This window comes from Marmota monax, unplaced genomic scaffold, assembly GCF_021218885.2.
Source record: "Marmota monax isolate L192 unplaced genomic scaffold, Marmota_monax_Labrador192_F-V1.1 WCK01_AAM20220418_F8-fsc00161, whole genome shotgun sequence".
Lineage (NCBI taxonomy): Eukaryota > Metazoa > Chordata > Mammalia > Rodentia > Sciuridae > Marmota > Marmota monax.
In genome coordinates, this window is record NW_026693511.1 from 1844790 (window position 1) to 1864249 (window position 19460).

A 19460-nucleotide genomic window follows, 5' to 3' on the forward strand; every position below is an offset into this window, starting at 1 on the left:
AATAAAGTCCATCCTTACAAAAAAATTAATAAATAAATAAATAAAACCAATGTCTAATAAAAAAAAAGTAACATTGTAAAAGAGCATTAACAATGTACAATTTAAAATGATTTTATAAGTTTTGAAAATATCAATATGATCCTATTTTTATATAAAATATGTATAGAAAACAGTTTAGAAGACTATGTATTAGGTTTTTTTTGTGTTAGATATTACAGTAGTTATCTATGGACAGTAGAATGTTATGAGATTTTTATGTATACCCCTTAATTTCTAACAATGGGTCCCTTGGCAAAAGTTAGATAAGGTGTTTTAATCTTGTAATTAATTTCAGTTTCTCATTTGAGTATCAGTTTATAAACTTTGGTATGTAATCCTTTGGGTCAATAAAAACTAGTTGACCCATTTTAATGTTATATCTAGAATATGAAATGGACAAATTAAGAGAACCTTTAAACCCTTCTTGAGAGAAGATGTTAAAACATTTTTATATCTTATAATGTTACCCTTTAAATAAGCTAGTATCTCTCCATTGTCTTTTAAAAATATAGCTAAACCTACTTCCCACTGTATAGAGTAACATATAAGCTCTATAATATATTTATATAATTATACAAAATCATATATTTAGGAAATAGAGAGACAATTGATATATAAGAATTAGTAACAATTATTTTAATTATATTGATGTTTTTAAATCAATTAAATTTAGCTTTTAAAGAGAAGTTTGAAATTTGGAATTTAGATGGCATTAGAAAATATTTTTTATTTAAGTAGAAATGTATGAATCTTAATTTCTTAAAAATTAGCCCTTTTTTAAGTAATAAAACTTACCACACATAAATTATTGTTCTATTGGAACAAAAGTAGATTAATGCTTTAATAAGTTCTTATCATCTCAATGTATAGGTTAAAATTTTGGTTTATATTAGCACAACAATGTTTGCTCTAAGGGGAAAGCCTCAAATGTTTTTAATTGATGGGTAAAAATGAGTCAGTAGTATTGCTTGGCCAATGATTTAATGAATTATTCCATATATTTATAACCAATTTAGTTACAGACAAACTTGTTCTCTATTTACGCAAATCTTCTATATTACTTACTTAGACCTTTGTACATATATCTGGTTTACCACTTTATGAAAACATAAACAAGAGTTAGGCGTTAAGATTACTTGATGTTAACATCTTAACTTTATAAGTCAATATATATCTCTTGAAATAGGCATTTATATAATGAATTACATTTACCCTGAATTTATTTTAAACAGTAAAAGGCAGAGCATCAAGTAAATATACATAATAATAAGTTATGTATTTCCTGTTGAAGAAAAACAGTTAAGAGCAAATAAATACATGTTAATTACCCTATAAATTAAAAATCTTTTAGATTATTTAATCAGCTGGAAAATGTATTAAGAATGAAGATATAATTTATTTTTATTTAATCAGCCATTTTAAATTGAATTTTATTAAATCACATGACTTAAACGTATTTGGATCCATTTTTATTTTACTTTAAGTATTATAAGTGTACTCTTTTATCTGTGTAAATTTTGACATTATGTAATGTAGTTAAAGTAGAATTTTTGTGCATATACATATTTAATACTTGTGGTGACATTTAGAAATCAGAAGAATAAAAATTTTGGCCATTATGAGAACGTTGTGAGATTAAATATTTCAGATTGCCATTATTTTGTAATGGTCAAATTTACATTTAGTATCCCTAAAAAACAAAAACAGTGTGTGAGAAAACATAAGTAGAACATCTTTTGTTAACGCAATAATTTTTTGCAATTCTTTAGTAGTGTGACAGTCAAGAAAAAGGGCAATTCCTTGGAGAAACCTGTTATAGAACTATAGATTAGTTTATTTAACTCAGCATTGGGAAAGAATTCAGAACAAGGCTGCTATTAAAGATGCAGGAATTTGTTGTTTTGGATTTTGCCTGTTAAATTTTTCTTCCCACCCCGACCCCCTCACCCCCACCCTGGTTAGCAAGTATTTATTTGCAAACATGAAAGAAAATTTTGCCTCTGGGCATTCCTCTTTAAGGAACAGAGACATTCCTTAAATGTTGGGGGAGGGGTGCGGGTATTTACTTGGGGCTTGTTGGGGGGCGGCCCCCCCCCCCCCCCCCCCCCCCCCCCCGCAGGGTCCCAATCCGGCCCCAAATTCCTGAGCGCCGAGGGCACTGGCTTTCGCTGCCGGATCTGGGCTCCCAGACTTTACACCTAGAGTTCCAGTCGGGCCTGAGCTGCCTTGACGGAGCATCTGGGGCTCCAGAGGGCTGTATCCTCAGGAGGTGTCCAGTCTTGCTGGTTCAGCAAGCTTGATAAGCATGAAGCTTCTGTCTTTGGTGGTCTTGGTCGGGGGTTTGCTGGTGTCCCCAGCTCAAGCCAACAAGAGTTCTGAAGATATCCGGTGCAAATGCATCTGTCCACCTTATAGAAACATCAGTGGGCACATTTACAACCAGAATGTATCTCAGAAGGACTGCAACTGCCTGCACGTGGTGGAGCCCATGCCCGTGCCTGGCCATGGAAGCCTAGTGCCTGCTATGTGAGTGCAAGTAGTCTACCTGTCCGTGGTGGGGGCCCTTTTGCTGTACATGGCCTTCCTGATGCTGGTGGACCCTCTGATTGGAAAACCAGATGCTTACACTGAACAACTGCACAATGAAGAGAAGAATGAGGATGCTCTGTCCCTGACAGGTCCCTGGCAGCCGCTGCTGCATCCCTCGCACCCCCAAACACAGTCCTAGAGCTGTGGAGGGTGCTCAGCAGTGGTGGAAGCTGCAGGTGCAGGAGCAGCGAAAGACAGTTTTCGATCCGCACAAAATGCTCAGCTAGAGGGGCAGCTCCGTCAGGTCAAGGACCCAGGCTGTGGCTGCCAAATTCCAGAGCTGCAAGGAGCCAGGGGCCACTTTCTATTTTGCCTCAGCCAATCTTCCCTGGGTCTTCCCTGTAAAGGCTCATGGCATTTTCCCGTCTCCCTGTTTGGAAATGTTGTACCCCACCGTTTTAATTAGGGACTGTGATGGGTCTCTGATCTCTTGTGTCTCGGATCTTTGAGATAGAGGGGGAGGGGAAAGGAAGTCCAGAAAGGAATGAAGATTATCCAAGGTGGCCTCAGGGTCGGGCAGCATCTGTCCCTTCTGGCTCCACATCTTGGGGATGTCATTGCCCTTTGCAAGATGAAGCTGTGTCATCAAGAACTCAGTGTTTGGGTGGGAGCAGGGCCCAGCATTCGGCAAGTGCTCCTGTCTGCAGCGGCTCTTCCTCCCACCTCCCTTCCAGCCCCTGTACCTCTGCCCAAGTCTAGCCAGTGCCACTGAGCTTATGGAGGTCTTCAGGGCACTCTGGGAGCTTGGCTCCTTCTCCCTGGCCTCCTTGTCCCGGATGCATGGCGGTGCCCGTGCATCCTGCCTGCTCTGCAGCCTGCCTCCCCACTCCACACCAGGAGTCCAGGCAGGCTCTCAGCCCTCCCCAGTGTCTGCAGTTGTTGAGCCGGACAGTGGACTTTAATACCAAAACTCCTATCCTTGGATTGCCAGTTGTCCCTGAATTTCATTGTCCCAGTGCATGGAGAGAAACTTTGTCCCTCTGTTGTCTTAGAGTTGTCTGTACATCAAGGAAGCCATCATTAAATTGTTTTATTTCTAAAAAAAGAAAACAGGGCAAAGCTGGAGGGCGTGGCTAGAAGGTCCGCCCCAGCAATGATGGGAGGAACTGAAAGAAATCCCAAGTATGGCAAGCAGAGCTTGCCATGTCGCTGCTGCATGGCCCTTCTGTGCATTCCAAGTGACCCGAAATCCTGCCTGCAGCCTGGGGGTCCCAACCCTGGGCACCGTTCTGTCTTGAGTGTTTTTCATGTTTGTCCATCTTAAGTTAGAATATTGGCAGTCCTGTCTGGAACCCGCCAGGCTGAGGACAGCCACATTAGCCCAAGTCCCACCAGGCCAAGAGCTGCAGCAGCCATGGTCCTGCACTAGTCACTCTGGGCCCTAAAAATCACAGTTCACCCCCAGAGCTTCCCCAGTTGCTTGCATTCTGCCTGCTCTGGGAGCTGCTGCCCTTATGGTTATGTCCATCTCGGGTGCTACTATGAGGGATCTTCCTAATAGAGCAGAGATATTGTGCGATCTATTGTCACGGAAGAGCTATGGATAGTTCGAAACGCCAAATCTAAATCTCCCTGGCTACCATGGCGAGAGAAGACCCTCAAGTAATTCACGGATGGCTTCCTGCACATAAGAAAATAAAAAACTAAGTTTGGAGTGATTATTATTCTTCAAGAGACACTAGGAATACCAAGCCTACAAAAGTTTGATACTAAACATTTCCCTGCTAAGATGTTTTTCCTGCCTCTTTCTAGGAATTTACTATAACTAGTACATTGATGAGCAATGCAATCTCTGTACACTAGACTATTTCCTTAAATTTGAGTGGCATTTCTGGATCAATAAGAACATGTATTTAACAGATATATATTTACATTGTCAAACTTATCCAAAGCAGCTTAACCAGTTTTCACCAATTACTTTTTGAGTGGCCAATTCAACTCTATCAGTGATATATTTTTTTGTCATAAAGGCTCAAGTAATAATGTATGCAACAGGTACTACACCATTATTCTGTGATTTGGCTTTTTTTTCCCTCTTAATGTCTGAGAAATCTTTTCCTGTCAGTTCATACAAATGAAACCCATCAAAATATTAACTGAGAGCCATGGAAACCGGGAGCGGCTGCGGAGGCCTCTCTGGGATCTTGTTGTGGGACCGCTGCAGCTTCTCTGCCTCCGCCTTCCGGCAGCAGCCAGCTTCCAGGTGGGAGTGCTTACCCGGGTTTACCAGCAGAAATGCAGACTCCAGGCTGCCTTCACGCCGCCCCTTCCCTCGAGTGATTCGAGGGAATTGTGGAAAATCTTTATTTTACTCAGTGAAGGCTGGAAAACTGTGACCTTCAGGCTAAATCTGGCCCATACCTTATCTGGATAAATATGAGACTTCTGGTTACAGAAAAGGATGTGATTTTCAGAATAATCCTGCGTGAGAAGGATGAGTCCAGATGTGCCTCTGCTGAATGATTACAAACAGGACTTCTTTCTGAAGCGCTTTCCACAGACTGTTCTAGGAGGCCCTCGACTCAGATTAGGCTTTTATGCCCCTCCTTACGTATATGTTAATCAAATTATCCTTTTTCTGATGCCATGGGTTTTGGGTGGAATAGGAACACTTTTGTACCAGCTGGGAATCCTGAAAGACTATTATACGGCATCACTTTCACGTGGACTAATGCTTTTCACTGCATTTGTCATCCAGTTCACAAGTTTATATGCCCAAAACAAATCAGCAACAGTACAAAGAATGCTAACTACAGATATCTTAGCAGAGGAAGATGAGCATGAATTTACAAGCTGTGCTGGTGCTGAGACTGTCAAATTTCTAATTCCTGGAAAGAAATATATAGCCAATATAGTTTTTCATTCTGTTCTTCCTGGGCTAGTATGTGCTCTTGGAACAAGGTATCTGCTTCCAAATAGAATAACCTTGCTGTATGGCAGTATAGGAGGCACTGCTCCTCTATTTGTCTTTGGATGGATAACACTCTGTATAGGAGAATACTCATTAATTGTGAACACAGCTACAGAGACTGCAACTTTCCAACCTCAGGATACTTATGAAATCACTCCTCTTATGAGACCCATTTATATTTTTTTCTTTGTTTCTGTAGATCTTGCACACAGGTAAAAAACCTACCAAATATTTTATAACTTGCTTTGTTTTTATGTATACCTGATAAGAGAGCTTTTGCTAGTATTTACAAAAATGAATCTGGATTAAAAATCATGCCCAAATCATTGGGTGATGGGTTGTTTTTATGATTAATCTTAGAAGTAATCAATGTAAAACATTTATGCTAAAAAGTAATAATTAAATCATACTGAAAGGGGAAAATTCCTTTTTCAAGAAAAGTAAACTATTTTTCAATCCTGTATTTCATTTTAAAGAAAGACCATTGAGAATCTATAAGATAACTGGGCCAAAACCTATGAAAACAATGGAACTTTCTTGAGGAGAATGAGGAAAGAATAATTTAAAAGTTATATGTGTAAATATTATACAGGTTGAGTGAATTCAAGATGACTAGAAATTTTGTTATATAGGAGGAATATTGATTTATAAATTAGTTTGTTATAGAAGAAAAATAAAAACATTTAAAATATAAAAAAAAAAAAAATATTAACTGATTTGGCCGGGCATGGTGGCCCATTCCTGTAATCCCAACCACTCAGGAAGCTAAGGAAGGAGGATTACAAATTCAAGGACAGCCTCAGGCACTTAGCAAGGCTCTAAGCTACTCAGAAAGACCCCATCTTTCTGTGGCTCAGTGTTAAGTGTCCCTGGGTTCAGTCCCTGGTACTCATCCCCCAAAATAAAAACCTGACTTAATGATAAATAATAGCACGGTAGCACAAAGAATGCAGGTATCTTAATAAAACCACTGCCCTGAAAACAAGCATTACAACAACTTCAACTTTTCAAAAGAAAAGTAAAAATACTTTAGAAGGGTGGGTAACGGGGATTCAACTCAGGGTCACTAGGCCATTGAGCCACATCCCAAGCCTATTTTGTATTTTATTTAGACACAGGATCTCAATGAGTTGCTTAGCACCTTGCTTTTGCTGAGGCTGGCTTTAAACCTGCAATCCTCCTATCTCAGCCTTCTGAACCGCTGGGATTACATGTGTGCGCCACCTCGTCCAGCTACCATCTTTAGTTTTTATTAGATATTACTAAGTAGAAAGAAATGTTAAGTTAAAGGGCAAAGTGGGTAAGTCAAGCTATGCTTCTCACCACCAAGCACATTATTCACAATTCCTTCAATAATATGTAAATATACCAAAGTTCTTGTACCCTTAAAAGCACAAGATAGTTTCACTGATTTTCGCCAAACAGATGCTCCCAAATCTGATTCACAGATCACTATATTTGGCCATTTCTTTTTATTTTAACCATTTATATTTCTTTCTTGATAACTGCACAATAGTTTCCAAGACCACATCTCTGCTAGGATTTGTCTCACATATTTTTTTTTTATTTTTTTTTTGTAGTTGTAGATGGACAGAATACCTTTATTTTATTTTTATGTGGTGCTGAGGCTCGAACCCAGTGCCTTGCAGATGCTAGGCAAGCGCTCTGCCGCTGAACTACAGCCTCAGCCCTGTCTCACATATTTCTAAGCTCTCTCTAGTTGTGGGAAGCCATCCTGACACGTGACTGGGTGGCTCCCGTTAAGCGTCTGAGGCTTCTGGCTGTGTCGGAATTTTCCCGGCCCTTTCCTGATGAAAGAACCCGTCCGTGTGGGGGTGTGACTGACCACTGACCCCGGGGGCCCAATCACTGACCCTGACCTTGGAGTGCAGTCCCCCCTCAACCTTCATTGGATGGAATTATCCCCTGAATTTCTTGTTCCCCAATAAAAGGCTACTCCCTGGCGTGTTCACTCTCTCTCGCTCCTGCTAGCCCTGAGTAATCCTTGCTGCCCTGCTGGGCGGTTAGAGGTCGGAGCCAGAGAGGGGAGCCGTCTCGGACCTGGCAATAGAAATAAGGTAACTGAGTCTGTGTGTTTTATTTCGATCTCTTCTAACTAACTTTATGCCAAGAACCTCATTAATGAAACTATTGCGCAGGCCGCATGGTGGATCTAGTATCTGTTAAACATGTAGTGGTAATACTTTCCCCATTTCTGACTCTTCGTGTTTTAATATTGTGAAGTCTCTGGTCATGAACAGCTTTTAGTGTTTATGTAAAATATATCTTTTGTTTGATTTTTATAGCTTCTAAATTTTCTGTTTTAGAAAACTATATTAAGCCAGATGTGGTGGCACATGCCTATAATTCCAATAACTTGGGAGGCTGAGGCAGGAAGCTTGCAAGTTTTGCAAGGTCCTATTCAGAGCTCTACCCCATTTGTTTCAACTGGTACACAGTATTCTTTTGTAACTATTCCCATGTTGATAGATACTTAGATTCCAAATACTTCATTCCTGCAAACCACATTACAATGAACATCCTCACAAGTAACTTCTCCCAGAGGAACACAGAATATTTTTTCAAATATGTAATTTATTGAATGTCTCCTCTAATGATAGGAAGGAATAAACCACTCCTGCATGAGTTACCACACTAACATTAGACTGCTCTTTCTTGATTATGAATTTTCTTATGTTGTTTAAGGGCTGAACTCGTTCCTTCATTCATTACATTTGTAAGGTTTTTTTCTGGTATGCAGCCTCTGATGCTCAATAAGACCTGAGTGGTGCCAACAACTTCCTACACTTCTTATATTGATAGGATTTTTCTCCAGTATGAATTTTCTGATGTCCAGGAAGGGTGAGGTCTTCATGAAAGCTTTCCTAGTCTTTACACTGATAGGGTTTATTTCCACTATGAGTCTTTTGATGATAAATCAAAGATGAGCGGTACCTGAAAGATTTCCCTCACTGATTACAGTGATAGGGTTTCTCTCCTATATGCATTCTTCGATGATTATTAAGAGCTGAGCTCTTCCAAAAAGCTTTTCCACATTCATTACACATATATGGTTTCTCACCAGTATGGATTCTTTGGTGTTGCAATATAGTTGATCTATCCCTGAAAGCTTTTCCACATGAATTACATTTAAAAGGTTTCTCTCCACTATGTATTCTTTTGTGCTGAGTAAGGGATGAATTCTGAGCGAAGACTTTCCCACAGATTTCACATTTGTAGGGTTTCTGGCCAGTGTGAACTCTCTGATGACTTAAAAGGATAGAATTCTTTCTGAAAGCTTTTCCACATTCATTGCATTTATGGGATTTTTCTCTAGATTCATTCTTCTGATGGTTAATAAATGTTGATGGCTTCTTGAAGAATTTCCCACATTTACTACATCTATAAGGTGGACTGCCCAAATGAATTTGATGATGATTTAAAAGAGATGAACTGCTCATAAAAGCTATCCCACATTCTTTACATTTATATGGTTTCTCATGAGTGTGGCTTCTCTGGTGGCTAATAAAGGAGGTGTTATATTTGAAGACTTTCCCACATTCCTTGCATTTATAGGATTTCTTCTCTGTGGAGTTTCTGCTCTCCCAATCCAGGCCTCTTTCCAACATGAGAGTTTTTGCTTGCTCTCCAAGAACAGATCCTTCAGAAGGATTTTGCCTTAGGGCTGACATCTTTGTTTTAGGCCAATACTCTTGGACTGAAAGAAAATTTTAAGAATTCAAATGTCCTCTTTATTAGCAAACTGAAGATGAGAGTAATGTTCTATTCTCCATGACTAAGAGATAAGTAAATTATCAATGTGTCTCATTTGTGATTCTTGCTGAGATGGCAAGAGTAATGACAGGAGAAGTAGGATTCAGGAAGAAATAGAAGAACTTTAAACATGTATATAGAGAATGCAATGAGCACCTAAGAGGTTGATAAAAAAAATAACACAGAAAACAGCAGAGGGGAGGGGAGGGGAGGGGAGGGAAAGGAAGAAAAAGAATGTGAGAGGGGCTGGGGTTGTGGCTCAGGGGTACAGCGCTCACCTAGGACATGCAAGGTGCTGGGTTTGATCCTCAGCACCACATAAAAAGAAATAAAATAAAGGTATTTTGTCCAACTAGAACTAAAAAAAAAAAAAAAGTGGCTGGGATTGTGGGTCAGCAGTAGAGCGTTCACCTAGTACATGTGAGGCCCTGGGTTCAATCCTCAGCACCACATATAAAAAATAAATTAAATAAAAGGTATTATGTAAAAAAAAAAAAAAGTGAGGATAAATGCAAATTTGGGAGGAAAACCAAGTGCACGAAGCAAGCCATGATAACTAAACTCTTGTCAGTAGGATATTTGAGAACTTGAAAATTACATTTCTCTGAGAATTCAACAATATGCCAAATTTACTGTCTTGGAGGACAAAAAAATTAAGGAAACAAAACAGTTCTCAGGCCAAGAATTTATTATAACAATCTAAATTTCTAACATGAGGTGAACTATGTAATTTTCCTCTAGCTGCTTACAGTTAACAGACCAACAGAAACTAAGCAAAATGATTTTGACAAGAATGTTTTTAAAAAACTAATGCAGCCAAACTTGTGAAATCAACAATCACTGACCAATTCTTTTACTGAATGCATTGGGGAGTGAGGGGGAATACTGGAGATTGAACGGAGGGAATAACTGAGCTATATCCCAGCTATTTTTATTTATTTTTTGAGACAGCATCTCAATAAATTTCTTAGGGTCTCATTAAATTGCTGAGGCTAGCCTCAAACTTGCCATCCTCCTGTCTCAGCCTCACAAATCACTGGGATTACAGGCGTGTGCCACTGTGCCTGGCATGAAAACAAATTTTTCTTACAAAATAATATAGATAAATAGATATTGTATTTGTATATATTATACCTATAGATATTATGTCCACTATATACCCTTACTTGTATTTATATGTTTATTACTCTAGAGAAAAATTATATACATCATATACTAACACTAAGACTTATTTTTCAAGGAAATGTAAGTTGAAGGTAAACCTCGGTAAGAAAAAAATCCAGCTCTGTGATGATATATATACATTTTTTTTTTTAAAAGAGAGAGAGAGAATTTTTAATATTTATTTATTTTTTTTTTTTTGGCGGACACAACATCTTTGTTTGTATGTGGTGCTGAGGATCGAATCCGGGCCGCACGCATGCCAGGCAAGCGCGCTACTGCTTGAGCCACATCCCCAGCCCCCTATACATTTAATGTGTAATGATTTAACTAGAGAAATTTCCAAGGTACTAATTGCAGAATAGGTGAAGTTAAATTAGTTATATGAAGAGAAAGATACACACATGAACACTTTGTGACAAAGGTAGCACACAAATTGATGAGGAAAAGGAAACTCTTCATTAACACATTTTTGGGGAGAAATAGTAAACATGAAATCTATTCCATACAATGCACAAAAATCCTTTCTAAAAGAATGATAAATCTAAATGTAAAATACAAACTATAGGGCTGGGGTTTGGGCTCAGTGGTAGCCTAGCACATATGAAGCACTGGGTTCAAGCCTCAGCACTGCATAAAAATAAATCAATAAAATAAAAATAAAGGTATTCTGTCCATCTACAGCTAAAAAAAAATACATATTAAAAAAAAAGACAAACTATAAAGTTTCTAAAAATCACATAGTATAATTCCTTCATGAACATGGGGAAAGGAAATAAAAACAGGAAGAACACAAAAATAATAAATATTGTTTTAAAAAAGCAGACACCAAAAAAAAAAAAAAATCAATGACAAAAAAGGGAATGAATGATAAACTGGGAAAATTTTCTATTCATCACAAGTCCATCAACTGTAAAAGTACAAACCAGAGAGAGGGATGATACCACACACGTAATCAAAAATGGGTATTTGGGGACTAGGGTTGTGACTCAGTGGTAGAGCGCTTATCTAGCATATATGAGGCACTGCATTCAATTCTCAGTACCACATAAAGATAAAAATAAAGGTATTATGTCCATCTACAGCTAAAAAATATTTTTTTAAAAATTAAAAATGGGCATTTTGACAGCATACTACAGTAATGTGGCCATATCAATGTTTCTAGCAACTCAATTCAGAATAGCTAAGCTATAGAATCAACCTAAGTGCCCTTCAACAGATGAATGGATAAAAAAAATATGGTACATATATACAGTGGAATATTATTCACCCTTAAAGAAAAATGAAATTATGGCATTTGCAGGTAAATGGATAGAGTTGGAAAATATTATGCTAAACAAATTAAGCCAATCCCCCAAAAAAACAAAGTCTAAATGTTTTCTCTGATATGCAGATGCTGATCCATAATGGGGGGAGGCTAGGGAAAAATGGAGGATCTTTGGAGTGGGCAGAGGGAAGTGAGGGGAAGGGAGGGGGTGTAGAGGTGGAAAAGATGGTAGAATGAGACGGACATTATTACCCTATGTACATGTATAATTGCATGAATGGTGTGACTCTGCATCATGTACATCCAGAAAAATGAGAAATTGTGCTTCATTTATGTACAATGAGTTGAAATGCATTCTGCTATCATGTTTAAATAATGAGGACAAATTTTTAAAAAATAAGTAATGGGGATTAAAGCAGAACTTTCAAAACAATTTTTTTTTTAATTTTGAAATAAAGTCTTACTAAATTGCCAAGGCTGGCCTTGAACTTTCAATCCTCCTGTCTCAATCTCCCCAGTCATTGGGATAACAGGCATGTGCCACCACACACAGCTCAACAATGTATTTTTAAACTCAGAGTCAGTTAAGTGAAATAATAATCAGTGCAATAGTTAAATACAAATTTATTTAAAGACTGTTCACTCTGATATATAGATGCTAACTCTGATATACAGATGTTCACTCTGACATATAGAAGCTGGGCGGGGGCACTAGAAGTTCAATGGATTAGATAAAGGGGAATGAAAGGAAAGGAGGGGAAATAGGGAAAGGAAAGACAGTAGAAATTGGACATTATTTTCCTATGTTCATATATGAATAACCAAACAGCATAACTCCACATCATGTATAACAATAAAAACGGGAAATTATACTCCACGTATGTGTAATATGTCAAAATACATTCCATTATCATGCATAACTAAAAAGAATTAAAAAAATTTTAAAAAGAATGAGAATTTTGAATAACTATTTAATAAAATAGCCAATAGACATTTAAAAATGTCTTTAATCTCATTAGATATCAAAGGTATAGATATTAAAACCACAATGGATGGGTATGGAAAGTTAAACCCACTGCATAGCCAACTAGAATGATTAACTTCAAAAGACTGACAATATTAAGTGTTAACAAGGATAGAGAATAGAATTTGTAATAGACAAATTCTAGAAAATCCCTAACATCTGCCTAAATATAGGTGATAAAACTGCAGTATAGCCAAACAATGAAATACTCTATAGGAACAGTTTTCATAGCATGATCCTCACATCAACCACAACAGCACACCTGAGAACACACTGAATAAAGAGGTAGGGGCAACAATTTTACTCCAACATGTAATTTAATACATGCAAGAATTTTAATAATCACTGATCTCCAACAAAGAAATTAATGAAAACTTGAGCATGGTAGTGCATACCAGTAATCCCAGCCACTCAGGATTATTAAATTACACTCCAGAACAACAACAAAAAAGGAAGGGCTCGGAGAATAGCTTAGCTCAATGGTGGAGTACATACATGGCACACACAAAGGCCCTGGGTTCAATCCCCAGCACCAAAAACAAAAGAAAATGTGGGGCTGGGATTGTGGCTCAGTGGTACAGTGCTCGCCTAGCACGTGCAAGGTCCTGGGTTCGACCCTCAGCACCACATAAAAATAAATAAATAAGGGGCTGGGATGTGGCTCAAGCGGTAGCGCGCTCGCCTGGCATGCGTGCGGCCCGGGTTCGATCCTCAGCACCATATACAAACAAAGATGTTGTGTCCGCCAAATACTAAAAAATAAATATTGAAAAGTTCTCTCCCTCTCTACCTCTATCTCTCTCACTCTCTCTTAAAAAAAAAAAAAAATAAATAAATAAATAAATAAATAAATAAATAAAATAAAGTATTGTGTCCAACTACAATTAAAAAATATATATTTAATAAAAATTAAAAATTAAAAAGAAAATGTAAGTATATTTAAATATCAGTATAAACATTTGAATACAAGATTAGCAAACATGATTATCCACTGGTATATTAGAATAATGTAATACACCATGACCAAATGAACTTCTGAAAAAAAAAATGCAAGGTCACTAACTGAAAATGAAATTTACCATACTAACACAAATGGGAGAAAACACATTACTTCCATAAATGCTGAAAAAGCACTTAACAAAATCAGCAATTATGCTTGATTTGAAGAAATAAAAATTTCTTGGAGGGATCAGAATACAACTCAGAATAAAGAATACTGAGTTATTACTGTCAATGTACAAAGAATCTACACAATAATTTGGGGAAGAGAAGAAATTATACACAGCAAAAATAAACGGAATTATTTCAAAAGCATTCAAAACACCCTCCTCCACCTCCCATAAATGCTATTTGTCACTGGTATTTTCCATGAAGTTCAGTTATAAAAGTTCCCCTGAAAATAATATAAGCAAAAGAATTATTTGAAGGCCAGGCACAGTGGCACACGACTGTAGTCCTAGCAATTTGGGAGTTCAAAGCAGGAGGATGTCAAGATGAAGGCCAACCTTAGCAACTTAGCAAGGCCCTAAACTATTTGGCAAGAACTTGTCTTAAAATAAAAAATAAAAAGGATGGGGTAAGCATCCCTGTGTTCGATCCCAGGTGCCAAAAACTAAAATAAATAAAAATTTAAAAATAAAAATAAATACACCTTTTTCTTTAAATAAAAGTTGTGAGTTAAATGTCCTTTACATACATATAGGTAACCAAACCTAACAGCCAGTTCAACTGAAGAATCCTAGACACAATCCTCTAAAGATGCAAAAAGACCAACATAACCATCATTACCATTCTAGTTGACAATACAAAGTAAAAGACAATACTAAGTAAACCTTTCTTAAAATTTACAATATGGCCAGGCATGATGGCTCATGCCTGTGATCCCAGCATTTCAGGAGGCAGAGGCAGAGGATCACAAATTCAAACCCAATCTCAGCAACTTAGGCCCTAAGCAACCCAGCTAAACTCAGTCTCTAATAAAACACAAATAAAACACAAAAAAAAAAAAAGGGCTGGGGATGTGGCTCAGTGGTTAAGAACCCTTTCAATCAAGAAAGGAAGGAAGGACGGAAGGACAGACAGAAGAATGGACAGAAGGAAGGAAGAAAATGACAGCTCTAAATGACATAACTATATGAAATGATTTCCAAAATATGAGTGACAAAAGTAAGATGTAACATAGTGTGCTACCATGTGCTTAAAAATTGAATATACAGCGAGGCATAGTGGTGTAAACCTGTAATCCCAGCGGTTCAGAAAGCTAAGCAAGAGGATCTCAAATTCAAAGCCAGTGTCAGCAACTTAGCCTCAAAATAAAATATTTTTAAAAGGCCCAACAGCTCAAGAGGCTGAGGAGGAGAATTGCAAAGTTCAAGTCCAGCATCAGCAACTTAACAAGGCCCTAAGCAAGTCAGCAAGACCCTGTCTCAAAATAAAATATACAAAAGTGGTTAAGCGCTGCTGGGTTCAATTTCTTGTAGCAAAAAAAAAAAAAAAAAACATATATTTCACACAGAGCACACATATCTAGAAATTTCCACGTGAACCTTACACAGGATGCCTCTGGGGAGTGAAACTGTGTGTCACAAAGGTATGTGAAGGATACTGCACAAAATTTATACCATAAGCATTTCTAAATTCTAGCAAAGAGAGGGAAACATAGAAAAAGAAAAATTAGGACAAAGCACCAAACAGTGACAAAAGTAAGATGTAACATAGTGTGCTACCATGTGCTTAAAAAAATGAATATACAGAAACATTTATTAGTCCTCTAAATTGATAAAACAAATATCAAAGGTATCAAATCAATAAAGATAATATGTGCTATAAAAAATATAAAAAACTAAAATATCAGAGCTGGAATTGTGGCTCAGTGGTAGAATACTCAGCTAGCATGTCACATAAATAATAAATAAATACCAGAGGAAACAGCTAGCTTATATTACATCTAAATTGTAAACATCCTATTTCAAATAACAACCAAAATTAAATCAGAAAGACAGACTAAGGAATTCCAAATTATAACTGTCAATATATAAAGAACCTACACAATAATCTGGGGAAGAGAGGAAATTATACAGCAAAAATAAAAGGAGTTATTTCAAAAGCATTCAAAACACCCCCCTCCACCTCCCATAAATGCTGTTTGTCACTGGTATTTGCATGAAGTACAGTTATAAAGTTCCCCTGAAAATAATATAAGCAAAAGTACCTGAGGGAACCTCTTGCACCTCCATCCAAGGCTCCTCTCCTTGCTCCAACTGAGTAATTAGTTTGGGTTTGGAAGAGAGAAGCCCTATTCATAGAGAAAGAAAAGCAAACTGACCATGGTTATGAGCCCAAGGAATCATCCCAGACCTCAATATAAACTGGAAGGTCTAAAGGGTCAGGGAAGCCTAGAAGATAGTTTTAAGCATGCCTAAGTCATGTAGTAACATAACTAGAGGAGGTAAAGTCAATTAGAACTGGGTCCTTCTTATAGATGAGAAACTCTTATATTTGGAGGCAGATAAGTTTTAACATGAAAAGTCAGAGAAATGAGCTAGTCTGAACAACAATGTTATCCATCTTAAATTCTATGACTCTGATCTCCCTGAGGAGTGGAAGGACTCCAGCATCTAAGCCCATGTTTTGTTTTGTTTTGTTTTGTTAAGTCATTTAAGATTTTTTAATATCCCACACCATGTACCACACCATGAAAACACAAAGTTGTCCAGTAAACCAATTCTGAGTTCAGAAGAAAGATATCCTTACCCACAGACACCAGATTCCCATAGTTCTCCATCACCACATCCCTGTACAGGGCCTGCTGGACAGCATCCAGGTGTCTCCACTCCAGCCGGGTAAAGGTCACAGTGACATCCCCAAATGTCAATGACTCCTGCAAAACAAAACCCAATTCTGCTCATCTAGGAACCACTGTTTACATCTCACCCCTGAGGCCTAAACCAGGATGACTTCACTAGAAAAGGAAAGCAAGAGGTTCAAGGCCAGCTTCTGGTAATTCAGACTGTGTCCTGGGAATCAGGAAGCTAGAAAACTGGGAGGGGTGGCTATAACACTCACCATGGGATCTTCCAACATGACAATCATGCTTTGGGGGGCCTGGCCTTTACTCATTTCTCCCTTCATTGATGATTGCTTCTGTTGCCTCTTCTTTTTTCTCCATTACATTCTTTACCCAGAGCCTTGCTTCATTTTCCATCCTGTAATTTCTCATTACCTGACAGGAGAGGCTTGTATTTACTGTCAGTAACCTCTCAGATGTGAGTTCCATGGGGGTGAGGATTTCCTGGATCACTGCTGGCTCCCTAGCCTAAAACACTGCCCAACACAGAAGTGTTTAGGATTTGTTCAAACAACAAATGAATAAACTGAAAGACATGGAAAATGATACTGGATTTCTCTTCAAAATTTACAGGAAGCATGGTCTGACTCTGGGGAAGAATTTTTTAAAAGAGAGAAAAAACTGTTTTCCAAACCAGTAACTCAATATACACTAAGATACAGTGTCAAGTTCTAAGACATACATCATGACTCTGAATTTTCCCAATTGTATAGAGTACTACTATATATATTTTGTTTTGAGGTTTTGTTCTTCTTTTGTTATGGAGAGATTGCAATAAATCACTGAGTAGATCTTAAAGCAGGAGAAGGAACCATCTTTATTCACCAGTTGGCGGTCTGGATCCACCAGCTGGCGGGCTAAGGGGCAGACTGCAAGTCTACACACCCTTTGACATCCTTCCAGAGTTTGAGTACACCTTTTATAGTTCAAAACCATATTAATCATAAGTGGCTGTCGCTATGGTTCAAAAACCATAAATAAACGTCATGAGATCTAAAAATCATAAGTAGAAGGAGAAGTCAAAACGACCCTAGTTAAGTACAAGTTAAAGAACGGTTACTAAGGCCTAGACAATCATTTTCTGACAGGGTACATTGTTCCACAAAAATGGGAACAAAAATGAAAACAATTTTACATTGTATAAGAATTGCCATTTTGCTTGCCAAACATGCTATGTTAAACAACTGTTGATAGGTACAGAGGTGGGATGTTCCCATGGGAGAAGCATTCCTTACATGACATTGAGTCTTATGGCAAAATGGAGTCTGTTTAGTCATTGCCCATACAGCCTAGCCCATAACAATTTGGAGGTACTGAGAATGAAACCCGTAACCTTATGCAGGAAATTCAAGAGAGTTGCCTTTCTTTCATGAATGATTCACCAATCATTCACCAATAGCCTAAGTGCTAAATATGTCTACTTTCCATTTTCTCTAAGTCTGCAACTACTTTTCCATTTCCAGCACTGTAGAAGGCAAGTGCAGCAATAATCTGGTGATTGACTATGTAAAGGAGAAGAAAATAAAGGAATAACAATAGAGAGAAATTGTATTGGCTCAAGCAGCTTGGCCCATACACAGAGCACTGCATCTTCAGGTCAACTGGGCATAAACCTCACCTCAGTGAAATGCACTGGGATCTCCTAGGAAAAGGAAAATGCAACTTGCCTGGATCTGGGGTCTTGGTAGTCTTAGCGCCATCTGTCTCTTCCAAGTAATGGCAGGGAATCCTGCGTTAGCCAATCTGAGAAAGAAGAAAGCAGCATGAAAAAGTCGTTCTAAGTCCTTCAGAAGAAAGGAAAAGGACCAGCCCACAACCGGCCCTATTCCCTACCAAAACAGGGGACCAGGAGGGTGAGGTAAGTAAAAAAGAACACGACAGAGCTTCACGCTAAACACCTTTGCTAGCACAGGTGGGCAGTATGGTCAGAAGCTTAAGTCCTGGCGGGAGCAAGCCTTAAGCAGCAGAACCCCTACGATGGGGCCTGGCCCACACATGCCGGCCCTTCCCAACCCGCCTCTCTCCCCTACCTGCCCCAGGAAAAGGAAGGGCGCACCCGCCAACCCCGGCGGGGATCAGGACCCCGGCTTCTCTAGGCGGCCAGACTCTGGAACTGAACGATGAGAGACGACTACCACCCGAGCTGCGCGATTGGGTGAAAGCCTTGGCGCGCCTTCCCCAGGCCTGTGGGGCTGGGAGGTGGGGGAATCGGAAATGGCCGCGGAGGCCTCTGGGAAATGTAGTCTAAATCAGAAGTCTTAGTTTCCTCATCCCAAACCAGATTGGCATCAACCCCTGGAGCTTTGAAAAATGGAGGACAGGAAATGTAGCTCAGTGGTGGAGCGTTCACCTAGTATGGGTGAGGCCCTAGGTTTGGTCCCTAGCGCCACAAAGAACGTTAAACTATTAAAAAATAAGTAAATAAAGGTCCCAGCCGGAGATTCTGAACTAATTGATCTGGGTGTTGCACTGGCATTATCATCATCATCATCATCATCATCAGTACTAATATATATTAATTGTGCGAATTAATAGGACTCACTATGATATTTCTGAAGCCAGAATTAAAAACAGGCAGTCAGTGTAGATAGGCAATCCTGTCAGATGGAGAAAATAGAGGCCAGTTTGGATCCAGGAAGTTGGAGACTGCCCCTGAGGAATTGAAATGTTAATGCCTTCAGGAGCCCTGCCTCCACTCTTATCAAGATAGCCTGTCCCTGCTCCAATCTGTTGCTAAGGTAACCTGCCCCAGAAATTGTCCCTTCCTACAGGGAGTTATAAAAGTTGTAAATTAGTGTATCCTTGATTGCTTCCTGCGTGGATCACTCCATTCTTGTGACCAAGCCAG

General features: G+C 38.6%; 2 protein-coding genes and 1 pseudogene across 2 annotated transcripts; 2 read left to right on the plus strand and 1 right to left on the minus strand.

Moving 5' to 3' along the window:
* The first annotated feature begins 2291 nt into the window (after nucleotides 1-2291).
* Nucleotides 2292-2855, plus strand: LOC124102208 (proton-transporting V-type ATPase complex assembly regulator TMEM9-like; annotated as a pseudogene).
* Nucleotides 2856-4209: 1354 nt separating this feature from the next.
* On the plus strand, nucleotides 4210-6227 carry LOC131424688 (pecanex-like protein 4). The gene is made up of 3 exons (XM_058583661.1): nucleotides 4210-4230; nucleotides 4694-4831; nucleotides 5051-6227. Exons 1-3 carry the CDS (start codon nucleotides 4210-4212, stop codon nucleotides 5753-5755), a joined length of 864 nt encoding a protein of 287 aa, XP_058439644.1. The 3' UTR covers nucleotides 5756-6227.
* A 1887-nt stretch (nucleotides 6228-8114) lies between these two features.
* On the minus strand, nucleotides 8115-18810 carry Znf485 (zinc finger protein 485). The gene is given in 7 exon segments (XM_046458459.2): nucleotides 8115-8264; nucleotides 8266-8331; nucleotides 8333-9257; nucleotides 15977-16060; nucleotides 16519-16645; nucleotides 18280-18355; nucleotides 18669-18810. Coding segments are annotated over 6 exon segments (1299 nt in total). The 5' UTR covers nucleotides 18313-18355; nucleotides 18669-18810; the 3' UTR covers nucleotides 8115-8200.
* Nucleotides 18811-19460: the final 650 nt, after the last annotated feature.